Here is a 19,574-nt window from a genome sequence, read left to right as displayed (position 1 = left end):
ACTATGCTTCTCTTTCTACCCACACTGCATTTAATGCAGTTATTTTAAGTCTCTATGAAAAACCATGAGGAGAGATCATCAGAATTCACAATTACTGCTTTGCTTCACCCACACATTGTACCTACACGGTACTTCCTCCACTCATCTGAGGACCTACTTTGGAGTCAAGGTCTTGATCTTAGATGTTCCAGCAAAGGCTAAGCATTGAGCTGCTGGCCAAGATGCCTAGAGTGCTCAAATATTATTTGCAGCTTAAGTATAGTGCCAGTTTAACAAATAACATCAAAACATATACACAGATGACCTAATATATCACATAATTCCAGTTACTGTGGTTTTCTACAAGGAAAACTGCCTACACATCAAGTCCAAAAAGGTCAATAGAAGACCACGCCATAAAAAGCCATGCCAGAAGTCCTGCAAGGACATTAATTCTGCTTCACTGGAACACCAATGTCAACATCTAACTATTTCACTGTCGCAACTTTCAAACTACAGTGATGGCCTATTCATCACTGCTGCCAAAATGACCAGCTGCACACTTTGCCATAGGCCTCTGTCAAGTGACATCAGCTATTTAATGCACTCTTTCACCCTCCAAACAGCAAGTTTTGTTCTGGAGAGAGGAAAGGAGAGAATTTCCCTTGCCACACCAAAAACCTCAATCACTACTTTGGTGCCTGAGGCCTCTTACTAAATATAGAGCAAAAGCACGCCATGCATTAAAAAATTGTAGCAGTATTCACATTTAACTCAGTAAGTAGCTGACACGTTGCTTCCAGCCTGCCACACCTCTGTCTCAGAAGGAGAAAGAACTTCACACCGCTTCGATTTTACAGCCAGGTACTGAAAGGTCCATGAATGAATAACGGTGACATGGGATGCTTCCAAACCCCTCCTGCAGAAATTGTTTTCGAATGCTCCAATACAGTACTGTTCTTATGAGCCACAGATGCCTACAGAAACTCTGAGAAGTACCCTCCAGTACAAATCACTTGAGCATTTTATTGAAGTGTTTTGGAGCAAACATCTTTAAAGGGTTCATATTATTGCCGTTCACAGTTACATTCAATGAAACTCAAGTACTTTCAGTCCTACAATGTTACTAAATTCTCTCAAGTACAGTTTTACCTCAACAATCTATTCTTTTCCAGTCACAGCATTGTTTCTGTTATTCAAAATTAATTTCACACAGCATTTCATAATCTTTATGATTAATTCTAGACAGCAGAAAAATAAATATTTGATATTTAAAACCTGCATTCCACAAAAGCAGACTTTGTAAAAGAAACTGTGTCTGGATACAGGAAAGTGCATGAACTACCCATGAAATAGCAGGAAGCAAGCAGAACACACCGATGCAGGCAAATAAGCACTGAATGAAATAAAGCAGTAGTGTTTTAAGTCCTAAAGAGCTATTTGCTTCTTAATTGTACCTTTAATACCATAGCTATTAGAAAGTGCTACACAAAAGCTATACAGTAATGAATTTCTTTGAATTACTCTCTTTTACGTATATACTTACTAAACTACAGAAACATGTTCAAAGGTATTATTATTAAAATTATACTAAACTGCAAATTATCTCAGAAACTGTCCAAACTTTACAAATAGGACAACCAATGCACACTGCTTAAATAAATGGCCAAAAGGGGAACTATGTGGATGGCAGATGTCAGAAATAGTTTCTTCACCTCTGCCTCTGACTGCACACAGCAAAGGGTAAGGTCACAGTCCCACAGTAACTTTCTGGTCAAATCTTAACATCTGACACCAGTAAATCCTTACGTCCTTGTTCTCTAGCTCTGACCTATTAGCTCTGCAATGCTCCAGCAGTGCAAAGCAACTGGAAAACCAGCAGCCCTGCCAGGGGAGGATTCCCCCACAAGCTGTAATCCCTGGGTGGCAGAAAGCCAGCCGTATTGGTGTCGAGACCCTGGGCAGGAGGGGAGCGGGGACCCGAGCCCCAGGAAAGAGCTGGAGATCAGCTGTGCTCCTGACAAAAGCCAGTCCAAAAATACATGCACGAGTTCCTTGGTGCCCACGGTGTCACCACCAGCAGCAGCTAATGCAGCAGCACTCAGCTCCTCACAGCTGAGCAGCCCCCATCTCCAGGGACGGCCACACTTCTGCTGAAAGCCACAAATTACTCTTCTTATAAGCCAAATTTAAAATAATGTAAGTATCAAGAGGAGGTAATTACTCACTGAAGCATCAAGGCTCAGCTCTTCACATCTCTTAATTAGCTGCCACTAAAAATATAAATTCCTCATGTGAGAATGACATTCAATAGCCCTCAATTCAAGTACAGGAGGCTCAATTAAAAAAAAAAAAAACCCAACCAAGAATCAGATCATTGAACCAAATGCACTGCTATGGACAATGGCAACGTATGTTCTCTAGCACTTAATCTTGGAACTACAAATAACAGTGATCCTAAAATTTGAAGTAGGCACAATAAATTCATTTGCAAAAAATTAATCAGTGAGATTAAAAACCACTGTGGGAGTTTGAATCAGTCAAGAGCATGAACCAACAACTAGAATATTCATAATTCAAAAATTAAAATAATGTCATCACTAATTTCAGAATGTGATATTATTATTGTATTTTTATGTGGATTAACTTTACAGCTCAGTTAAACTATGCTGAGATTACAGCTCCATTTAAAACAAGAAAGAAACCTTTGAAGTATATGGTTCTTAAATTAATTATTTTACTCTAGTGCGACCTTTGATTGAGAGAACACTGCAGGAATGAGAGCTTTCTGTCTTTGGAAAGATACGGGTGGCTAAAGAAACTTCAAAAATGGGCAATTAGATTTTAGCCTTTATTTGAGGTGGTAATGGAAAATGACACTGAGTAATTTTCTATAACATTTATTTCTTCCCTGTCTTCATTGCCCATACTTTTCCAGCCAACTTCAAAAATTACCAAATCAGCACTTAAACATAAAAAGGTCATAGTGGCATGTTATAAAAATAAAAAAAAAAAAATTAAAAAAAAAAAAGTTTTTTTAAAAGATGTTTTCTTGGTTTATTTTCCTATTAAGAATTCTGATTTTATTAGAGTGTAAAAAGAGAATTAGTTAAGTAAAAAAGGCAGAAAGCATTATTTAAGCAAGACTGTCAGAAAAATCTCTTATATTCACTGCTGATTATTCCAAAAGTACAAACTGAATTACACTTGTAATGAAAACATTAAGTCTCCATAGCTCATTTATTCTGTATAGAAACCTGTATCATTTCTTCAGAAATAAGCTTACCTTGTAAATTATACTGCTAATCCATCAAATTCATACGGTAGAGTAGGTACAGTTTTATATTCATTAGGGGTTCACTTATAAAACTGACAACCTGGCACAGTTTGTACTCAGCATAACAGGACAAGTTAGAATAAAAATTGAATCATACAGAGACAAGTTCAAGTCGGTGAATATAAAGAATACTGACAGCACAGCAATAAAAGGACACTCAATTTTTTCAGTATCTGGCTTATAACTCACCAAACTCATGTATTTTGTTTTAGCACTGGTATCTTCAGGATGATACACTAAAATGAAACTTAAAATTTTTCTTCTGTAAATATTAAAATGTCAATGGTCACAATTCTGGAGTGCTTTGATTCAAACAGAAATTTCAGCACACCTACACAGAGTCCTTGGGAACAAATATGCTTGCTTCAGGACCCACCAAGGTATAATGACGTGCAAGAATAAGGCCAAAAGGAAAGCTGTTCCATTACAGGCAAAGAGGAGGGCAGAAAATGGAAGCAAGACTGCAAAACTGGATACATGGATGCATTTGGAAATGTAACTGCCAGCCCAAAACTGAACTCCTTTTTCAGCTGAACATCTCCAGATATACACAGAGAGCAGATTAGTTTGGAGTTTCAACTAGACAGAAAATTCTACCCTTTCCCACCAGCAGAGATGAGGCCGTGGTAATGGATTTCATGTGCTGTTCTTCTTAGGAGAAACTTTCAAAATTTTATTTTGGCTTGAACTGATTTTTGAGCCCCCTGTCTGTTCAGAAAGATCACATTGGAAGGTCCTGCATGTCCTTTACAGATCCAGCTACACATTTCATCTTATGTATTTTCGATGGTTCCTTTATCTTCCCTTTTTTTTTGGTAGGAGGCTGACTTCAAGAAATGTAAGTTACCTTTCAAACAGAAAGTGATGTGTAAGGGAACCTAATTCTGTTCTCCCTCATTCTCTCACTCTCTCCAAAACTTAGTATGTTTAACATTTATACAAACTCAACACAGATTCATCACCTAGAAAGAGAACATAAAACCAGCAAGTGCAATATTGTGCACTGGGAAAAACCCCAGCACTATTATATTGGTGAAATAACCATAACTGATAAATTATGTGCATCTTCAATATTCTGTAAATAAGCAATCTCACATGCCTTAAGAAGACGTATTTGTTCAGAAAAGTCCGTCTTCTAATCATCAGCTTTCTCCTATTAACTCAAAGACATCATTTGCTGTGTTTGAACATACTATTCATTCTTCCAGTGATGTGATGTAAAACACTCAAAAATCAATGAACCACTACGCAGGAGAAACATTCAGGACTATTTATCCAACTGACATGTCAACTAAAGCTTCCTTCAGAAGATCACTGACTGAGGAAAACTAAACAAACAAACAAAAACCAACTTCTCCCAAATATATGCACAAAGCAAAACAAAAAAGTGCTTATTTAGAAGACATTTGCCCCAGAAGCAAGCATCAGCTTGTCAGGTCCTTGGTTCCTTATTACTAGATCAGGAACTGCTCAGAGAGAAGAGATTTTTGAGCTGCTCCTAAGAAAAGTAAGCCTCCCAAAATGGCTTATTTATCAAGGTCTCAGTCTCAAAGAGACAAAGAATACATCAACCCTGGTGGAAGCCACACACTTTTACTCCTCTCTTACTCAAGCTTTTCACCAATTCTCCTGGCAGATTATCCAAACTCTTCATCACCTTTTTGCACTTTCCTACTCCCCAAGACAGCTCAAAAGCTTCCTTGCTTTCTTTTTCTGGCTTCATTTTTCACCAGAAAATAGACACATCCAATTTCAACTATAAGAATATTCAAACTGGAATATTAGTTGATCACCTGATTCTTTTCCCTTCAAATAAAAGTAGGCAATTGCTCTTTACCTCAGTTTCCATATGAACTCCCTCAATCCCCTCCATCTTAATTATGTACTCTTCATAACATCTGGTTCTGATTAAACTAGAAACCTTGCTGAGATTTTCAAGAATGGCTCATAAAGACAGAGGAAAATAAAAGGAGTCATGCATATTCACTGACCTCAGAAAAGTCTGCTCTCATTTTCAAATCTTTCCTTCCCATTGTATTTCCATAGATGTCTTCAAGACGTTCTTCCCTAGGAACATCTAATAGAGTCTTCCTCAACAGCAGCCATACAATACAATTACTTGTCTAATAACCTTTGTTGTTAAAATAGAAAAAAGGAAATGAAAAAATATCCTTTATTGCATTAGATCCATTTATTTTATTAATGCTAAGTGAAAGAGCTCAGAAAAGCCACCAGCTTTCAGTATGGGTGCTCTGCCTGGCATTATTCATTACTGTCAACTTAGCTTTAACACAGGACACTTAACCTTGAACAGTGCTGTACAAAACATGCACAAAAATACATCTAATATAAAGATGGATAACTAACTCAAGACTATCTAAATTCTCAGACTCATCATATTGAGGTCTGTGTTTTTTTCATTTATTTCTCACAGGTGAAGAAGGCTGATGTAGCAAATAGATTAACCCTTGGATTCAGAGAGTACGCAATCAAGCAGATCCTCTGCACAACACAGTAAAATTCAAATATTCTCTCAAAGAGTGATTCCGAGTGGTTTAGAACATTATGGAAGATGATGTAAGGAGAGGTATTGTGGCAGGAATCCTCACCTCAACCATGCACTTCATGTATATCCTGCAGTAGAGGTAACATGAACTCAGTTTGCTCTTCCCTGTTCTGAAACTGGCAGGAATGAGGAAAAAGAGAGAGAGACGTAGCAGGGCAGTACACCTGGTAAGGAAGCATGCTTCATGACCAGCCTTCAACCCCTACACCAAAAATACCTGGCTTGGGAGTGTACTTGCTTTCTGAACTTTTTCAGAAAATTCATGGACAAGTCATGATGACTATTTTTAGTAATTTGTAGTAAAATTAAATTTGTAGTAAAATTTGTAGTAAATATAAATAGAAAGATGAGGAATTTAAATATGAATAAGACTTTACTTTAAAAAAAGGAGAAGGGTTCCCTGACAGGAAATCTATTCTAGAATATTTTCTAATAAACCTATCTTGGCGATTAAAAGTATTTAAGAAATAGTTCACAATGTATCTTTGAGTATGGCTTTTTAGACAGTTTCTCCAGAATAGATTCCTGTGAAAAACATGTAAATAGCTGTAAACTTTTTTAACCATTTAGAGGGCATAAAAGAGATGAGGCAGGAGACTAGTCTCCATAAGCAGAGTAGCCAAATCCATGAAGCATCATATGCACTGCTGCTTTGCAGTGCCACTTCTTCATAATTCAGCAGAGAAATATAATATTCCCTAAATTATACAATATCTAAAAGCAACAATATAAGCATAGCAGAAAATAACTTTTGCAGAAGTATGTGTATTAATATTGTTCTGTCCCTCAGCGTGATCTGGAAAATGATGGAAGGGCTGCAACCGGCAGGAAGAGGAAGGGTAACTGGCCTCAGGCAGCACAAAGTTTTAGCAAAAGAGAGGAACAGTCCACGGGTCAACTACAGACAGATGCTTTCTCATCACTCTGTTCTCACTGTTTAACAGTTTAATCCTTTTAAAACCAGAGTAGCCCCCATCCTGGGTGGATGCTCTGTTCTAGAAAAGGGATTAACATCACACATTATTTGCCAGAAAGCTATGAATAAACCCGACATAACAATGCTCTCTCCAGTTGTGTACTTCATGATAAGCACATCTGACTTGTGTCAGATGTGAGATGCATCTCACTTGTTCTACTTATTTCTACTTTATTCTACTCTAAATTCAATTCATCCCCATTTCCTAGCTGACGTGAATGATGACATTTTTAGGAGAAAACGAATCATAATAGATACGGCCATTGCAGATTAATACAGTTCAACAAAGGCTCGGTCTGACCCACTGGATCTCTGCCTCCGAAAGCGCCGTCCGTCCCTCAGCCACACCAGAAGCATTCCTTGCTTCTCTGTACAGCAGAGGAGAGAAAAGGCGACACGGCTGACCTCTGAGCCACCCTCCGGGGAAGAGGGACAGTCACCCAAAACCACCCTCTGAAGTTACTCGGTTAAAAAAGCAAGAGAGCAGCCCTCCCAGGTTGTGTGTTGTATCAACAGTGTGTTATGGCAAGGCAGCACAGAGTCCGCAGGCTGAGCCTCATCACCAGGGAAGTGGGTGGCCCTGAACACGATCGAAAGATTGATCAAGTTTTCAGTACTGCCAGAACCCCCCCAAAATACATACAGCACGTGTACCTCCATCTCACTTTATAGTTTTCATACGTGATGAGTATTTTTGCCAAAATAAATGAATCTCTGTTTCCCCCGCTCCACCCCCTTAAAATTTCTAGCAAAATATTAGGCCTTTTATTCAATCGCTCAGTAACTAGTTGCTGGTTTTGATGTTGAATTCTTTCATGTCTTTTTGAAAACATGCTAGATCTTGAAAGTGCTAATTTTGTATGCAAGTTTCAGAGGCTCCATATGCTTCCATGTACAACCAAGTAATTCGTCTGCAGCTGTTTAAGCACCAAATTTGTCAGTGACTAAACACTGAGTCCAGTTTATGTCCTATACAACTTTCTTGTTTATAGTCTAATATGTTCAATTACCATCCAGACCAATTTAGGGCCTACATTTACATTCTGAAAAAGCTTTATTCACTTGAATATTCTCCTTATTCTTAGACATAGAAAATAGCAACAGATTCAATCCCCTCCGCCTCGCCTTTTTTATAGTGAATATTTCGTCTACGTTTGGTAATTTTCCCGTTTAACATAAAAGGACAGAGATACACCATCATTTGATACTGTAAACATCACCCCAGGCAAATGAATAATTTTACTTAAAGAAGCACTCTTCTTGGCACTAGAAGATACAGCATTGTACTTTAACACATGAGAAAATAGAAACACTAGCAAAACTGCAACACAGTCCTCCTTCTAAGCAGTTTTGGAGACAATTGAAATCTTTTGGAAAAAAAAAAAAAAAAAAAATCCCAGGAACTCGGGAAGACAACCATACAATGCACTGTCTGAACTGCTACAGGTTTGACTAGAAGATGGGTGTAACAACTAAATATATTTGTGCTACAAGAAGCAACCTATAAGTAAGGTGTTACACTTATGACCATACTTCAAATTCACTGAACAGCTAAACTATTAATTTAAACCGTAATTCTATACTCAAAATCTAAATTATGCAGAACTCAGAAATAGTGAAAAAAACAGTCTATTTCTAAGGAACCTAGAATTTTAATGTTACAAAACAGGATAATAATGCAGGAAAGACTTCGTCAATTACAATAATTCAGAGTTATAACTGGACATTTGATATTTTGCCTGGGAAAACAGAAATAAAGGGTTGAGCAGGATAGCATTCAGTAGTCAACCAACTTTGGAGACTACTGGGCCCTTTTGATAAAGTAGACTACCTGGTGCAAATCTCCTGGAATCCTACCATAAACTACTACCGTGGATCTATATAATGGTACTGGAACATGATTATCTAAACCAAACAGATTTCTACAACTGCCTTTATGAGTTTTCTGTACCTCGTCATTTACTTACGGCATTCTTTACTTATGGCAAAGCATCTTCTAACAGCTTGATGCTTTACCAGATAAAATGCAACACAACTGAAATGCAAACATTTTCCTCAATTTGCAATCAAAGCAAGGTCTCCTATTTTAAAGAAATAAGCCTTTGAATTGGTATTAAGAACTTTTTTAATTCATGCCATTGGGTGTACTAGTAAAAGAATGACATTTAATTGTATGGGCAATAAAACTTAATAGTTTAGCATAGCCAAGAGCATAAAAAAAAATATTACTCATTGTATAATAATAACATATTAGAAAAAAAAAATCCAGCAGGAAAGTTAGCTGAACATATTATGCTAGAAAAAACAACTAGCAGGTAAATGTGTTCCGCTAGATACTCCTGTCAAAATTATGGGGTACCTACAAATACTTCTATGGTATCTTAAAGTTCATCTCTCAAACGCAAGGAATGGCCAAAATACAATGCTCATTCAAATTTATTCTTTCAAATTTACCTCCTGATGATTATTATGCAATAGGCAATCAGTAACTATGTTTTCACCACATTTTTTTATTGTTGCAGAAATCCTGTGATGAATTAAGGTATCCATGCTTTATGGATGGAATTTTTTGGAACAATGAACCCTGTGGCACAGGTGCAAATCAGAGTCCAAGCACTCCAAGTTCAGCACATGGAAAAAAAGCGAAACACCTTCTAGGAACTCTGCAACAAAGAAAAGTAAGTAATATATTCTCCATGGCAGCATTTAACTACTTTATCCTTGTCCACCGCTCTCTTCCTGATCTCCTTTTCTCATTTGCTTTCTTATCTCCATTTTTTCAACAGATGAAGGAAAGGATTTACAGAAACGCATCAATCATAGCACCCCCAGCTTGTTTCAAACTACTTAAGTGCGTCTTTAGTAAGTGTGGCATGATACCATGAGAAGCAAAAAATAAAAAGCACATGATCTTGTATCTAAAGATAGTATAACTCATTTTTGAATGCTTGACTGTAATTATTAATATGCTTTAGTTTTTTAAATATTATAAAAACTAACTGCACAGTTGCATAACATGCCATATTTTATCACATTGTCATCTTCACGAACAATTACCAACTAACAAAATATTTCTGATACATAAGTATTTTATTAGAAGTATATATAAAATGTAGCTAAAAAATTAAAAACTGATTGACTTATTAAAATTGATACTTCTAACCTAATACGCGGTCATAAATGTTTCATTTTTAACAAGTAGGTTTTCATCTTTACAAATAAAACTTGATGCTTATAGTGTATTGCATTCCAATTACCACACAAAATAATTAATTAAATAAGACTAATGGTGAGACAGCAAGAAAGCCAATAACGCTGCAGTCTCATTATTATACAGTAATGTGTGACAGCTCTTAGAAAATGCTGCAAAACCTGTGCTATCAAAAGTCACATATAAGCACAGTACTCTATTACTTTGCTTTCTACAAATAAGGTCATTCCTGACATAAATCACGCTTAATTTATCTGTGTGGCCAGAAAGAATCAGGAGTCTTCTGCCATACCCTCTCCTCAATAGCAAGACGCTGAAAGGGCTACAAGGTAGAAAAGACTGTCAACCAACAACAACAGATGAATGTCTGAAGAGAATACTTTTCCAGAAAGTAATTAATAAATAAATAAGTAAATAAATAAAGACTATATAACAGAGAATACTATTTGCTGAAGAAAATCTGTGTAGGGTGCTCAGATACTCTACTTATTTTGAACACCTGCCACATCTTGGGGTTTTGAGCACATGAATTCTGGTAAACTGCAATTATTGAAGCAGTTTATTGATTTCTGAAACAACTGCCCCATTCCTGTAGGGAGAAAAGAACAAAAGGGTTATATAGCAGGGAAACTCTGATACGAAGTTGTAAGTGTGACTGCTTTCAAAACACATCACTCATCAACGGCAATCATTGCCATGGAAAAGCCTCAGCTGCCACGACTTTCATTTCACATTTTCTAAGTAAGCTAGCCAACTTTCTCCTTCCCAAGTAAACAGGTCTGAATCTTGAATCAATTTTTTATGTTTTAACTATATCACAAAGGCTGATCAGAATAAAAAAAGTTGTGAATGTCTCCCTGGGGATGACGTTTTCCTGTGCACTGGTGTCTCTGTGTATGGGCTGGAGTGGAAGATGGTAGCTCACCCAGTGGACTAAATACTCACATAATAGGTACCATTAGGGGAAAAAAGTCCAAAGCCACATTCAGTCTTTCCTCACCATCTACAGGTTGCAGTGGCTGATTAAACATGAACAAGAACAGAAGAGGCTTGACATTTTGTTTGTTTTAAAGGGAGGTTTGGGATGGTCCTTCCTCTCCCTACAGGTCAGTAATGATCTACTACCAGCACATAATGATCTCAAAACAGGCCAACTGCTCTCCTACAAAGTTAACACTTTTCTTCCTGTTCCTCCATCCATGCCCTCTGTGTTTCCACCATTTTTCATCCCATGTACCAAGAACCTCCTTCAGCCTGTATTTCTAGTTTCTCATATAAAATGATAAGAGCAACCAAGGACCATAATTTAATAGTTTTTAGAGGAATACTTCTGAAAGATTGGGTCTTCCAGTCTTGCAAAAGTGGGTAGGAACATTAAAAATCTCTGTTGTCCTAACCTGTTCTTGGTAGAAAACAGTGCATTTCATATTCATGTTCTTCTGTCAAACCTGAGCTGAGAGTCTGGCAGAAGATTCTGAAAAAGGATGGGTAACCCATCATGCAGCTATGCAACAAAAATGGAGACACACACCTTTCAAAAAATCCAGCAAAACAAAGCAGGGAAAAAAATATCAACCAACCATCCAGATGCATACAAAACAACCTACAGAAACGAAAAGCTTGGTTGTAGCTCTTGGACACAGTACTGAGGACCACAAAAGTCAGAGGAGGTGGGGTGGGGGCAGAAACTTGCTTGCAGAACATATTTCCTTTGGAAAAAAATGAATGAGTATAACAGTAAAATGCCTGGAAAAGTCTCTGCTCCAACTTTCAGGAAGAACAAACCAGGCAAGACAGACAGGCTCCTGAGCCAGTGATGCGAAGCTTGGTGCCCAGTTTCCTGAGCTGCTGTAGACTCCAAGGCAGCTACTGATGTGCTGCTGAAGCAAACTTTGTTTTGGGAAAAAAGGATTCAAGAACATAAAAAATTCAATGCTTCTAGAACAAAATATTTCAAAATATTAGCAGCGAGAAAAAAATCCAAAGTAAACAAACTTATGCCAGGATTGTTTCACAAAGTGAAATTTCATTTCCTGAACTGCTCTGGGGTCTTCTCTGTACTTAGGACCCAAGTTTCATCTTAGGTAGACAAGTGTGCTTTTTCCACCTCTGTCCATATGGTCATGTTTAAGGCAGGTCCCATTCCTACTTAGGAAATTCCTAAATTCTACAACAATCTCTTGATGACATATGCACACTGGTACCAGAAACAGCTATAGTAACTGCTAATTGCAAAAATATAGATACGTCCACAAAACTATTAAGTAGGCTGAAGCAAACCTTAAATAATGTGTGTCTTATTTACAGACATTTAGCAGTATGGCCACTTGCCCTCTTTTTTTTTTTTTTTAAATGACAGCTGAGCTTTTTGGTTAACAATTTGATCTCAGTTGAAGGTGAGATGAATGATAAAACTTGGTAGTACAGAAGTTACCAGATTTCAGACAGTAAAAAAATTAAATTATTTGTTAAAATTTACTTTAAATCACTGAAGTCATCAAAAACCCTCACCTTCTCCAGAAACACAGATTGTTATACTTTTCATATTCTTAACAAGCTTTCTTTTTTCTTAGCAAACCTCAGCTCCTTATTAGTTCTCAGTAACTTCCAAAAGTTTCTTTTCTGGAATGTATAAATTTTGTAACTTCTATGTTAAGTAAAATGTCAACCAGCACCTGAAAAGGAGATTGTCATAATTCTTTTTGCCCTGTATCTTGGACTAGACCTAGAATAAGACTCTCATTCAGTAATTATTAAGTCCTTACACTGATTATACAGTGAGAGAACCAAGCAGTGCAGGAAACTGCATTGCAATTTTCAACACACAAAGCAGATTCTTTGCTGAACTTAAAATTTATGTGTTAACCTGGTTCTTGACCTCCCTTAATCTGAACACGTTCGCAGAAACTGGTTCTGTATTTCTAACCGTACCCTGTTAGCTTTCCTTGTAAGAGCTCTTTAACCAGTCCCAGGCAAAACTGCTGCCTCATCAGCCCACCGGAAAAACATTTTGCTCCTCACCTATATGGTGCTTCTACGGCTGAGTGGACACACCCTGCAACTGCTGCTCCTGATGGCAGGAACACACACACATTGGTAGTTTGGGGACAACTGAATATCAGTGATGCATTACGCTGGATGCCCTCCCTACACAGTGTTAGCAATAATCTAGTAAAAGTAAAAAATTTCTTCCAAGTGCTGCGGCTGAATGCCACTCTGCACAGAATGAAAGTTCCCTTACATGATAAGTTCCTGTAATGCCTACAGAAGAACTTCCAGTTAATTCACTTTCAAATCTTCTCCAAATACTTCCCCTACATTAATACACAAAAATTCAGAAAAGCAGTAACGTTCATTCCATCTTAATTTCCCTTTGAACAATGGGGTTTACACTTAATGAAAGACTACAGTGTCTGAAAATAAAAACTTTCGATACGTTCATACACTCTAGCTCATCTATAAAATGTCTTAACTCCTAGGGGGCCAGCAAGACTAGTGCTAGTATTCTGTGAAAACAATAAGGTAAAGCTAAAAATCTTATGAGTGCTTCATATTATACTAAAAGCAACATTACCGTAATTAAAACAGAGCCTCTTCATTAGTGTACCTGTTCTGGAAGTGAGTTCATTAACAATGAAATGACTAGAACTGATATTTAAGCTAAAATATTCCATTATGAAACACTGCACAGAGGCCAGCAATGCTATCTAAACTGTCTTCAGCACCGGATGCGAACTGCTGTGCTTCAAGCGACGCACACAACAGTCAGCCCTGCTCAAATGTACAGATTATTTTGAGGTAAGGCTGCAGTAAGCCAAGAAGCATGCAGAATCACTCTGCAGCTAAGATGATTACAGCCAGATTTAGACACACCAGGGCCACGGACAGTGATTGGACTGGAGCCTCCCGTGCACAGGAACAACAGCTGGAGAGTCACCTCCATCCCGCAGCTCACACTGCAGCAAGGCTCTGCTCCAAAGAGGCACGCAGACATCTCTCGCTCTAATTATTCATTCCCAAAGCCCAACTGGAAGCAGACTGAGTGTGAGTAGCCTATGCTAATTTTAGGACCTTAGATCCACTAACTACATACCCTCCAGTACGTTTTTTCTGTCCCCCAAAGAAACTCTTACAAATCTTTTTTGTGCTTCAAAGCAGAAAAGCCAGCACACGAACATAAATAAATAGAAGCCACATTCATTAAAAAGGCAATAAAGACTACCGGAAAGAAGTACTTGAATGAATAGGGAGGAGAATCTGCGTGAAGGGAATCATAAAAAAAGAAAATAAAATTAATTTTGATTTACTACAGCAATGTCTACTTTTCTCTAGAGGTCTGTGGAACGCACAACCCCGAACTAGTTAATGTCTCACTTCCCACAACATAAGGAGAAATTTAAGCACCTCTGACTCAGATTTCACATAAACTGACAGCTAAGTGGGAATCTGTCTCAGTCGATGCTAGTGATGGGGGGCAACTGCTTACCCCTTCTTATGGATTTAAGCACCTCATCCTGTGGTGCATGAAAGCACCTGTTATGATCCAGGATCCAAGGCTCCAGAAATCTCTTCAAGTTGATGCACCTGGCACCCTGCAGTTGGAGGGAAAGGGGCCTCCCTTTCTCCCTGCAGCATCTTCTCAGATAAAGTTACTTGCCTCAGCAGCCAGAGATTCTGACTTAAATGATTTCTATGTTTGCTGAACCTGTAATTTCCATCTCAAAGGGCACTTCAAACCACCAATTTAATAAGCAAGTTAATTAGAAACACCAGATTTACGTGTTTGGGCCAAGCAGACCAAATATAGAATGACAGGATCATTTAGGTTGGAAAAGACCTGTAAGAACATTGAGTCCAATCATTAACCTAGCACTGCCAAGTCCACCACTAAACCATGTCACTAAGTGCCACGTCCACACGTCTTTTAAATACCTCCAGGGATGGTGACTCCACCACTTCCCTGGGCAGCCTGCTCCAGTGCTTTACAACCCTTCTGGTGAAAAAATTTTTCCTAATTTGCCGTCTAAACCTCCCCTGGTGCAACTTGAGGCTGTTTCCTCTCATCCTATCACTTCTTACTTGGGAGAAGAGACCGACCCCCACCTGGCTACACCCTCCTTTCAGGTAGTTGCAGAGAGCGATCAGGTCTCCCCTCAGCCTCCTTTTCTCCAGGCTGAACAGCCCCAGCTCCCTCAGCCGCTCCTCATCAGACTGGTGCTCCAGACCTTCACCAGCTCGGTTGCCCTTCTCTGGACACGCTCCAGCACCTCCATGTCTTTCCTGCGGTGAGGGGCCCAAAACTGAACACAGCACTCGAGGTGCGGCCTCACCAGTGCTGGGTACAGGAGGACCATCACCTCCCTGCTCCCGCTGGCCACACCATTTCTGATACAGACCAGGATGCCGTTGGCCGCCTTGGCCACCTGGGCACACTTCCAGCTCATATTCAGCCGGCTGTGGACCAGCACCCCCAGGTCTTTCTCTGCCGGGCAGCTTTCCAGCCGCTCTGCCCCAAGCCCATAGCGCTGCGTGGGGTTGTTGTGACCCAGGTGCAGGACCCGGCACTCGGCCTTGTTGAACCTCGTACTGTTGGCCTCGGCCCATCGATCCAGCCTGTCCAGATCCCTCTGTAGAGCCTTCCTACCCTCGAGCAGATCAACACTCCTGCCCAACTTGAATTTGTAGAAACAAATCAGTCAACTGTACAACATTTTCTTCTTTCTTGTTCTTTCCCTCATTAGCCTCTTCATTTGAGAAAACTCTGCTTTTCTAGGTAACAGGTAACCAACAACTGATGATGAAAGTACAGCATTCTCATTTTAAACTCATGATTGAGAAGAGAAGTCTCAGATGCTGGAAATTTTTCCTCAATTACAGCAAACAGCAACTGACAGAAATGGAAACAGAAACTGTTTCCTTTAAGAACCAAAACTGTTAGAAAAACTTTGGTGCTAACTAGCTTATTTCAAATATTTAACATAGCAAAAGGTACAGTAAATTAATTATCACTTTGCTCTGTTGTAACTTTACATCACTTTTGAGATAAGACTAAGTAATACTACATAAAAAGGAACATTGGCAGCTAAAAGTCTCAAGTTACCTTTTAAAAAAATGCATTTATTTTGTAATAAGTGTAACTTAAGAACATGCTCCCACAAATATTTAGAACCTTTTACAATAAAACATTTGAGAGCAATAATACAGAGGTGTAAAAATCATACACTCCAAGAAAATAACATAACATGAGAAATTAGTGTGAAGTTTTGTCTAACAAAGTAAAACTAGAGCTCAAAAACACATTCTTGACTGTCTCCCTTGGTGATGAAGGCACACAACAGATACACTGAGGAATTAACCCATCTCATAGCTTTGAATTTCTAGTAATCCTAAAACTAACACATTAAACCCTGAAACATCTTATTTTAGAGGTCCCTAGAAGGCCGTGTATATTTTTAACATTCATAATGTGCCCTGCTGGTTCTCCTATTCCCAGGACTTTTATGGAGGACTGCTATCAGTAATCGCTGCTCTCCTGCCTCTCAGCTAATTACAGTCTTACCCCCAAGTGGAGTTTGGGAAAGTGTAATCTCCTGCAACACAACTTTGTTGCCCAGTAGAAAACACCTTTGAAAGAGATTTTTGGTGCTGGTTGATGAAACAACCCCTTTAGTCACATTGATTTCTACACTTCAGAACTTAAAAAGGTTACTCTTTAGTATCCCCTGCTCTCTGCACCTGTTAAATGGTGTATTAACTTTACTTTCTGTAAACTTCTGACCAGAAAACAAGCCTAAAATACCACTAGGAAATTCTGAACAAAACCCTCAAATTTAAAAAATCATACTCTGTAGGAGTACTAACAGCTTTAGGAACTTACTCCTGCATGCCTCAGCCAGCTGACAAGACTTTTGTTGTAATTATGCACTCTAATATTTATATAATTATCTGAGTTTGTTGGAAATTCATGAAGCAATACGAGAATCAACCATTCATTCCCCCATTTTAACGACAGATGCAGATTAGCTGTCACGGAAAGTTTCTAATCAAGCCAGGAGAATACATCAGAGAGCCAAGACATGTGAGAACCAAGGGAGATTGTTGAGAGGTGTTTGCATTTGGACCCATTAACCATTAGATCCAAAACAGACTCAAGATCTAAAGCAGCTTGTGCTTCAGCTATGCAAGAAGGACAGAGCTAGCAACTGGGAACAGGTCACTTCAGTCAAAAGGTACTAGAAGTGACTACATGCAAGACATACAGACAAAACACAAGTGTGTATAGAGGTACGAGGCCTGCAGAAACACAGGCCTATGTATTTTACTGTGGTCAAGCTTTAAGTTCCAATCTGCATACATTTGTAAGAGTGGGATCAGTAGATGACAGAGTCAACACAATTCTTTGGTAGAGTTACAAGTACAGCTCCTTCTTTTAATCTGCTGAGAACACTTGAATGCTAATGCATAATATTCTAATAGAAATTGTACACATTTTTGACCACCATATTAATAGACCTACATTCATACTATATTCCCAATGATTCACCAGGCGACTGGCCCAAGGAATCATTAGTTTTCCAGAATTCTCAAATGTAAGTTTTCTGATAAGGAGTTTTGAGGGTTGACCACAATAATGATTCAAGAACTCTTGGAACCAATGTCCTGTCCTGATTACGGTCTTTCATCATCTTCATCTTATCACATCCAAGCTCCATCCCACAGTGCATCAGAGCACTGTTACCAACACTCATCTGCAGCTTCTCTGCACTCCAAGTACCTGGGAAAGGCACAAGCAGTGGACTATTACCCTGGGCAGGCAGACTCTGCTTGGGAGGATACTACATAACTTGCTAGCTACCTTGCAATCACTGATATTAAAACACAAGTGATATTCACACCTAAGCAAGCCAAAATATAATGTCTAGAAAAGACTAAAAAGGCAGGACAGCCAAATACATTCTCACACCTGTATCATGATGGACATACCACAGACAAATTCTTTAATGTGCTGTCCAAAACATTTGCATTTACTTTTACATTCATACCTTTCTATTGATGAAGTGCATACATAACATCTGTGATGTAACAAAAGGGCAGGAAGCATATAGTAGATCTGTTAATTTTTAAAACATTTCCAGGAATGCAGAAATCCACAAGAATACCTAAGAACTTTTCATATGAAAGATGAAAAAATAACAAAACATTAAACCTGGCAACTGACTATTCCCAAGCACAGAGCAAGAACAAAATTGATTAAAGGCAAAATGCCAAGATACAGTAAGTGAGATGTGTCAGAGCTGAGCTTTGAAACCGTTCAAGCTTACTTATACTCATTTCTATACAGAGGGAGAAAAACTGCCCCAAGTCTAATCTCCTTCAGGATTTTTTTCTTTCTCAAGCATTGAATTATACCAGGCATTTCAGGGTCTTCATCTACAAACCCTTCCAAGTCTCTACTTTCATGTATATAAAACTGTAATGTATTAAAAATTAATGCACTTGCTCTTAGAAGCTAGACTTCCAGTCTGCATTGCCTGTGAAAGGAGCTGGAGAGGAGCAAGAGTCTGCCATATGAGTTTGTGGAGTCCTTATCAAATATTCAGTTAACCTAATTCCTGAGAGAATGTGAATTTTTAAATATGATTTTAAATGTACAGGAGTGCATTACCTCTCTGCTAAAATTTTTATGAACCACTCACTCATTTTGAATATACACATGATGCATTTGTTTATGAATAGACAATTTCAAAGTGCATTACACATATACACATTTTAAAGATGATTTAATGTGAGCTTGACACACATACTAAAAGTGATTTAAAAACAGTTACTGTAACTGTTTAATCAGCAGCTCTGGACAGGGAAAGGGTTGGGTTTGCTATTTTGAATTCATTTGCTCCAGAGGTGTAAATTTAATTGTAATAACATACCAAAATAGCTACTGCCCAGTAAATGCAAAAAAAACTTACCATAACACAAAGGTAGACTACACAGAGAACTATAATTGGGCATTTAGATAACAGATGCATCTCTCATGCTCAGAATTCGTGATATAATTTAATCCACAATGTCTATGATGGGCCAAACAATGACAAGGCTGTAAGATTTTCTTACACTGCAGCAGGAAGGACACAAAAGAAAACAACAGATCAGTTTTGGAATTAGAGTGCTTCAAAAAAATTTTAGGCAATTATAGTTTTCAAGTGTATATGAAACTGTGATGGCGTAAACTGAGAGTTGAAACATCCTGTACTACTTCTGTCTTTTCTTACCAAGCAGAAGGAAAACGTAGGACAGACAGCTTTTTGTGTCGAGATACTGCAAAAACCTCTGTGCAACAAATCAATGGAAAACTGTTCAGACTGCCTTACCCAGGCAGAAGCAATCATGACAATGCCAGTGAGATTCTCCAGTATTCGGGATATCAAAGGAACTGTATGAAACAAGTGGATCAATGTTTACAGATGGCAGACACTGGAGGAGATCCAGCAATGGCCAGTCCAGGTAC

At 38.4% G+C, this 19,574-nt stretch overlaps 1 protein-coding gene across 4 annotated transcripts in view; it reads right to left on the bottom strand.

Annotated features, from left to right (window-relative positions):
- Positions 1 to 19,574, bottom strand: part of MCTP1 (multiple C2 and transmembrane domain containing 1) — a 292,028-nt gene that overhangs the window by 212,135 nt on the left and 60,319 nt on the right. The window contains exon 1 of one of the 4 annotated variants that reach the window (XM_030004941.1): positions 5,308 to 5,364. The exons of the other annotated variants lie outside the window; for them this stretch is intronic. Within the exon in view, the coding sequence (XP_029860801.1) occupies positions 5,308 to 5,349 (42 nt within the window). The 5' untranslated portion in view covers positions 5,350 to 5,364. Of the gene's footprint in view, positions 1 to 5,307; positions 5,365 to 19,574 lie in introns of those variants that run through there. 4 annotated transcript variants of the gene reach the window in all.

This window comes from Aquila chrysaetos, chromosome Z (genome assembly GCF_900496995.4).
Source record: "Aquila chrysaetos chrysaetos chromosome Z, bAquChr1.4, whole genome shotgun sequence".
Taxonomy (NCBI): domain Eukaryota; kingdom Metazoa; phylum Chordata; class Aves; order Accipitriformes; family Accipitridae; genus Aquila; species Aquila chrysaetos.
The sequence above is the reverse complement of the archived record's forward strand: the minus strand, read 5'-3'. Positions and strand labels throughout refer to the sequence as shown.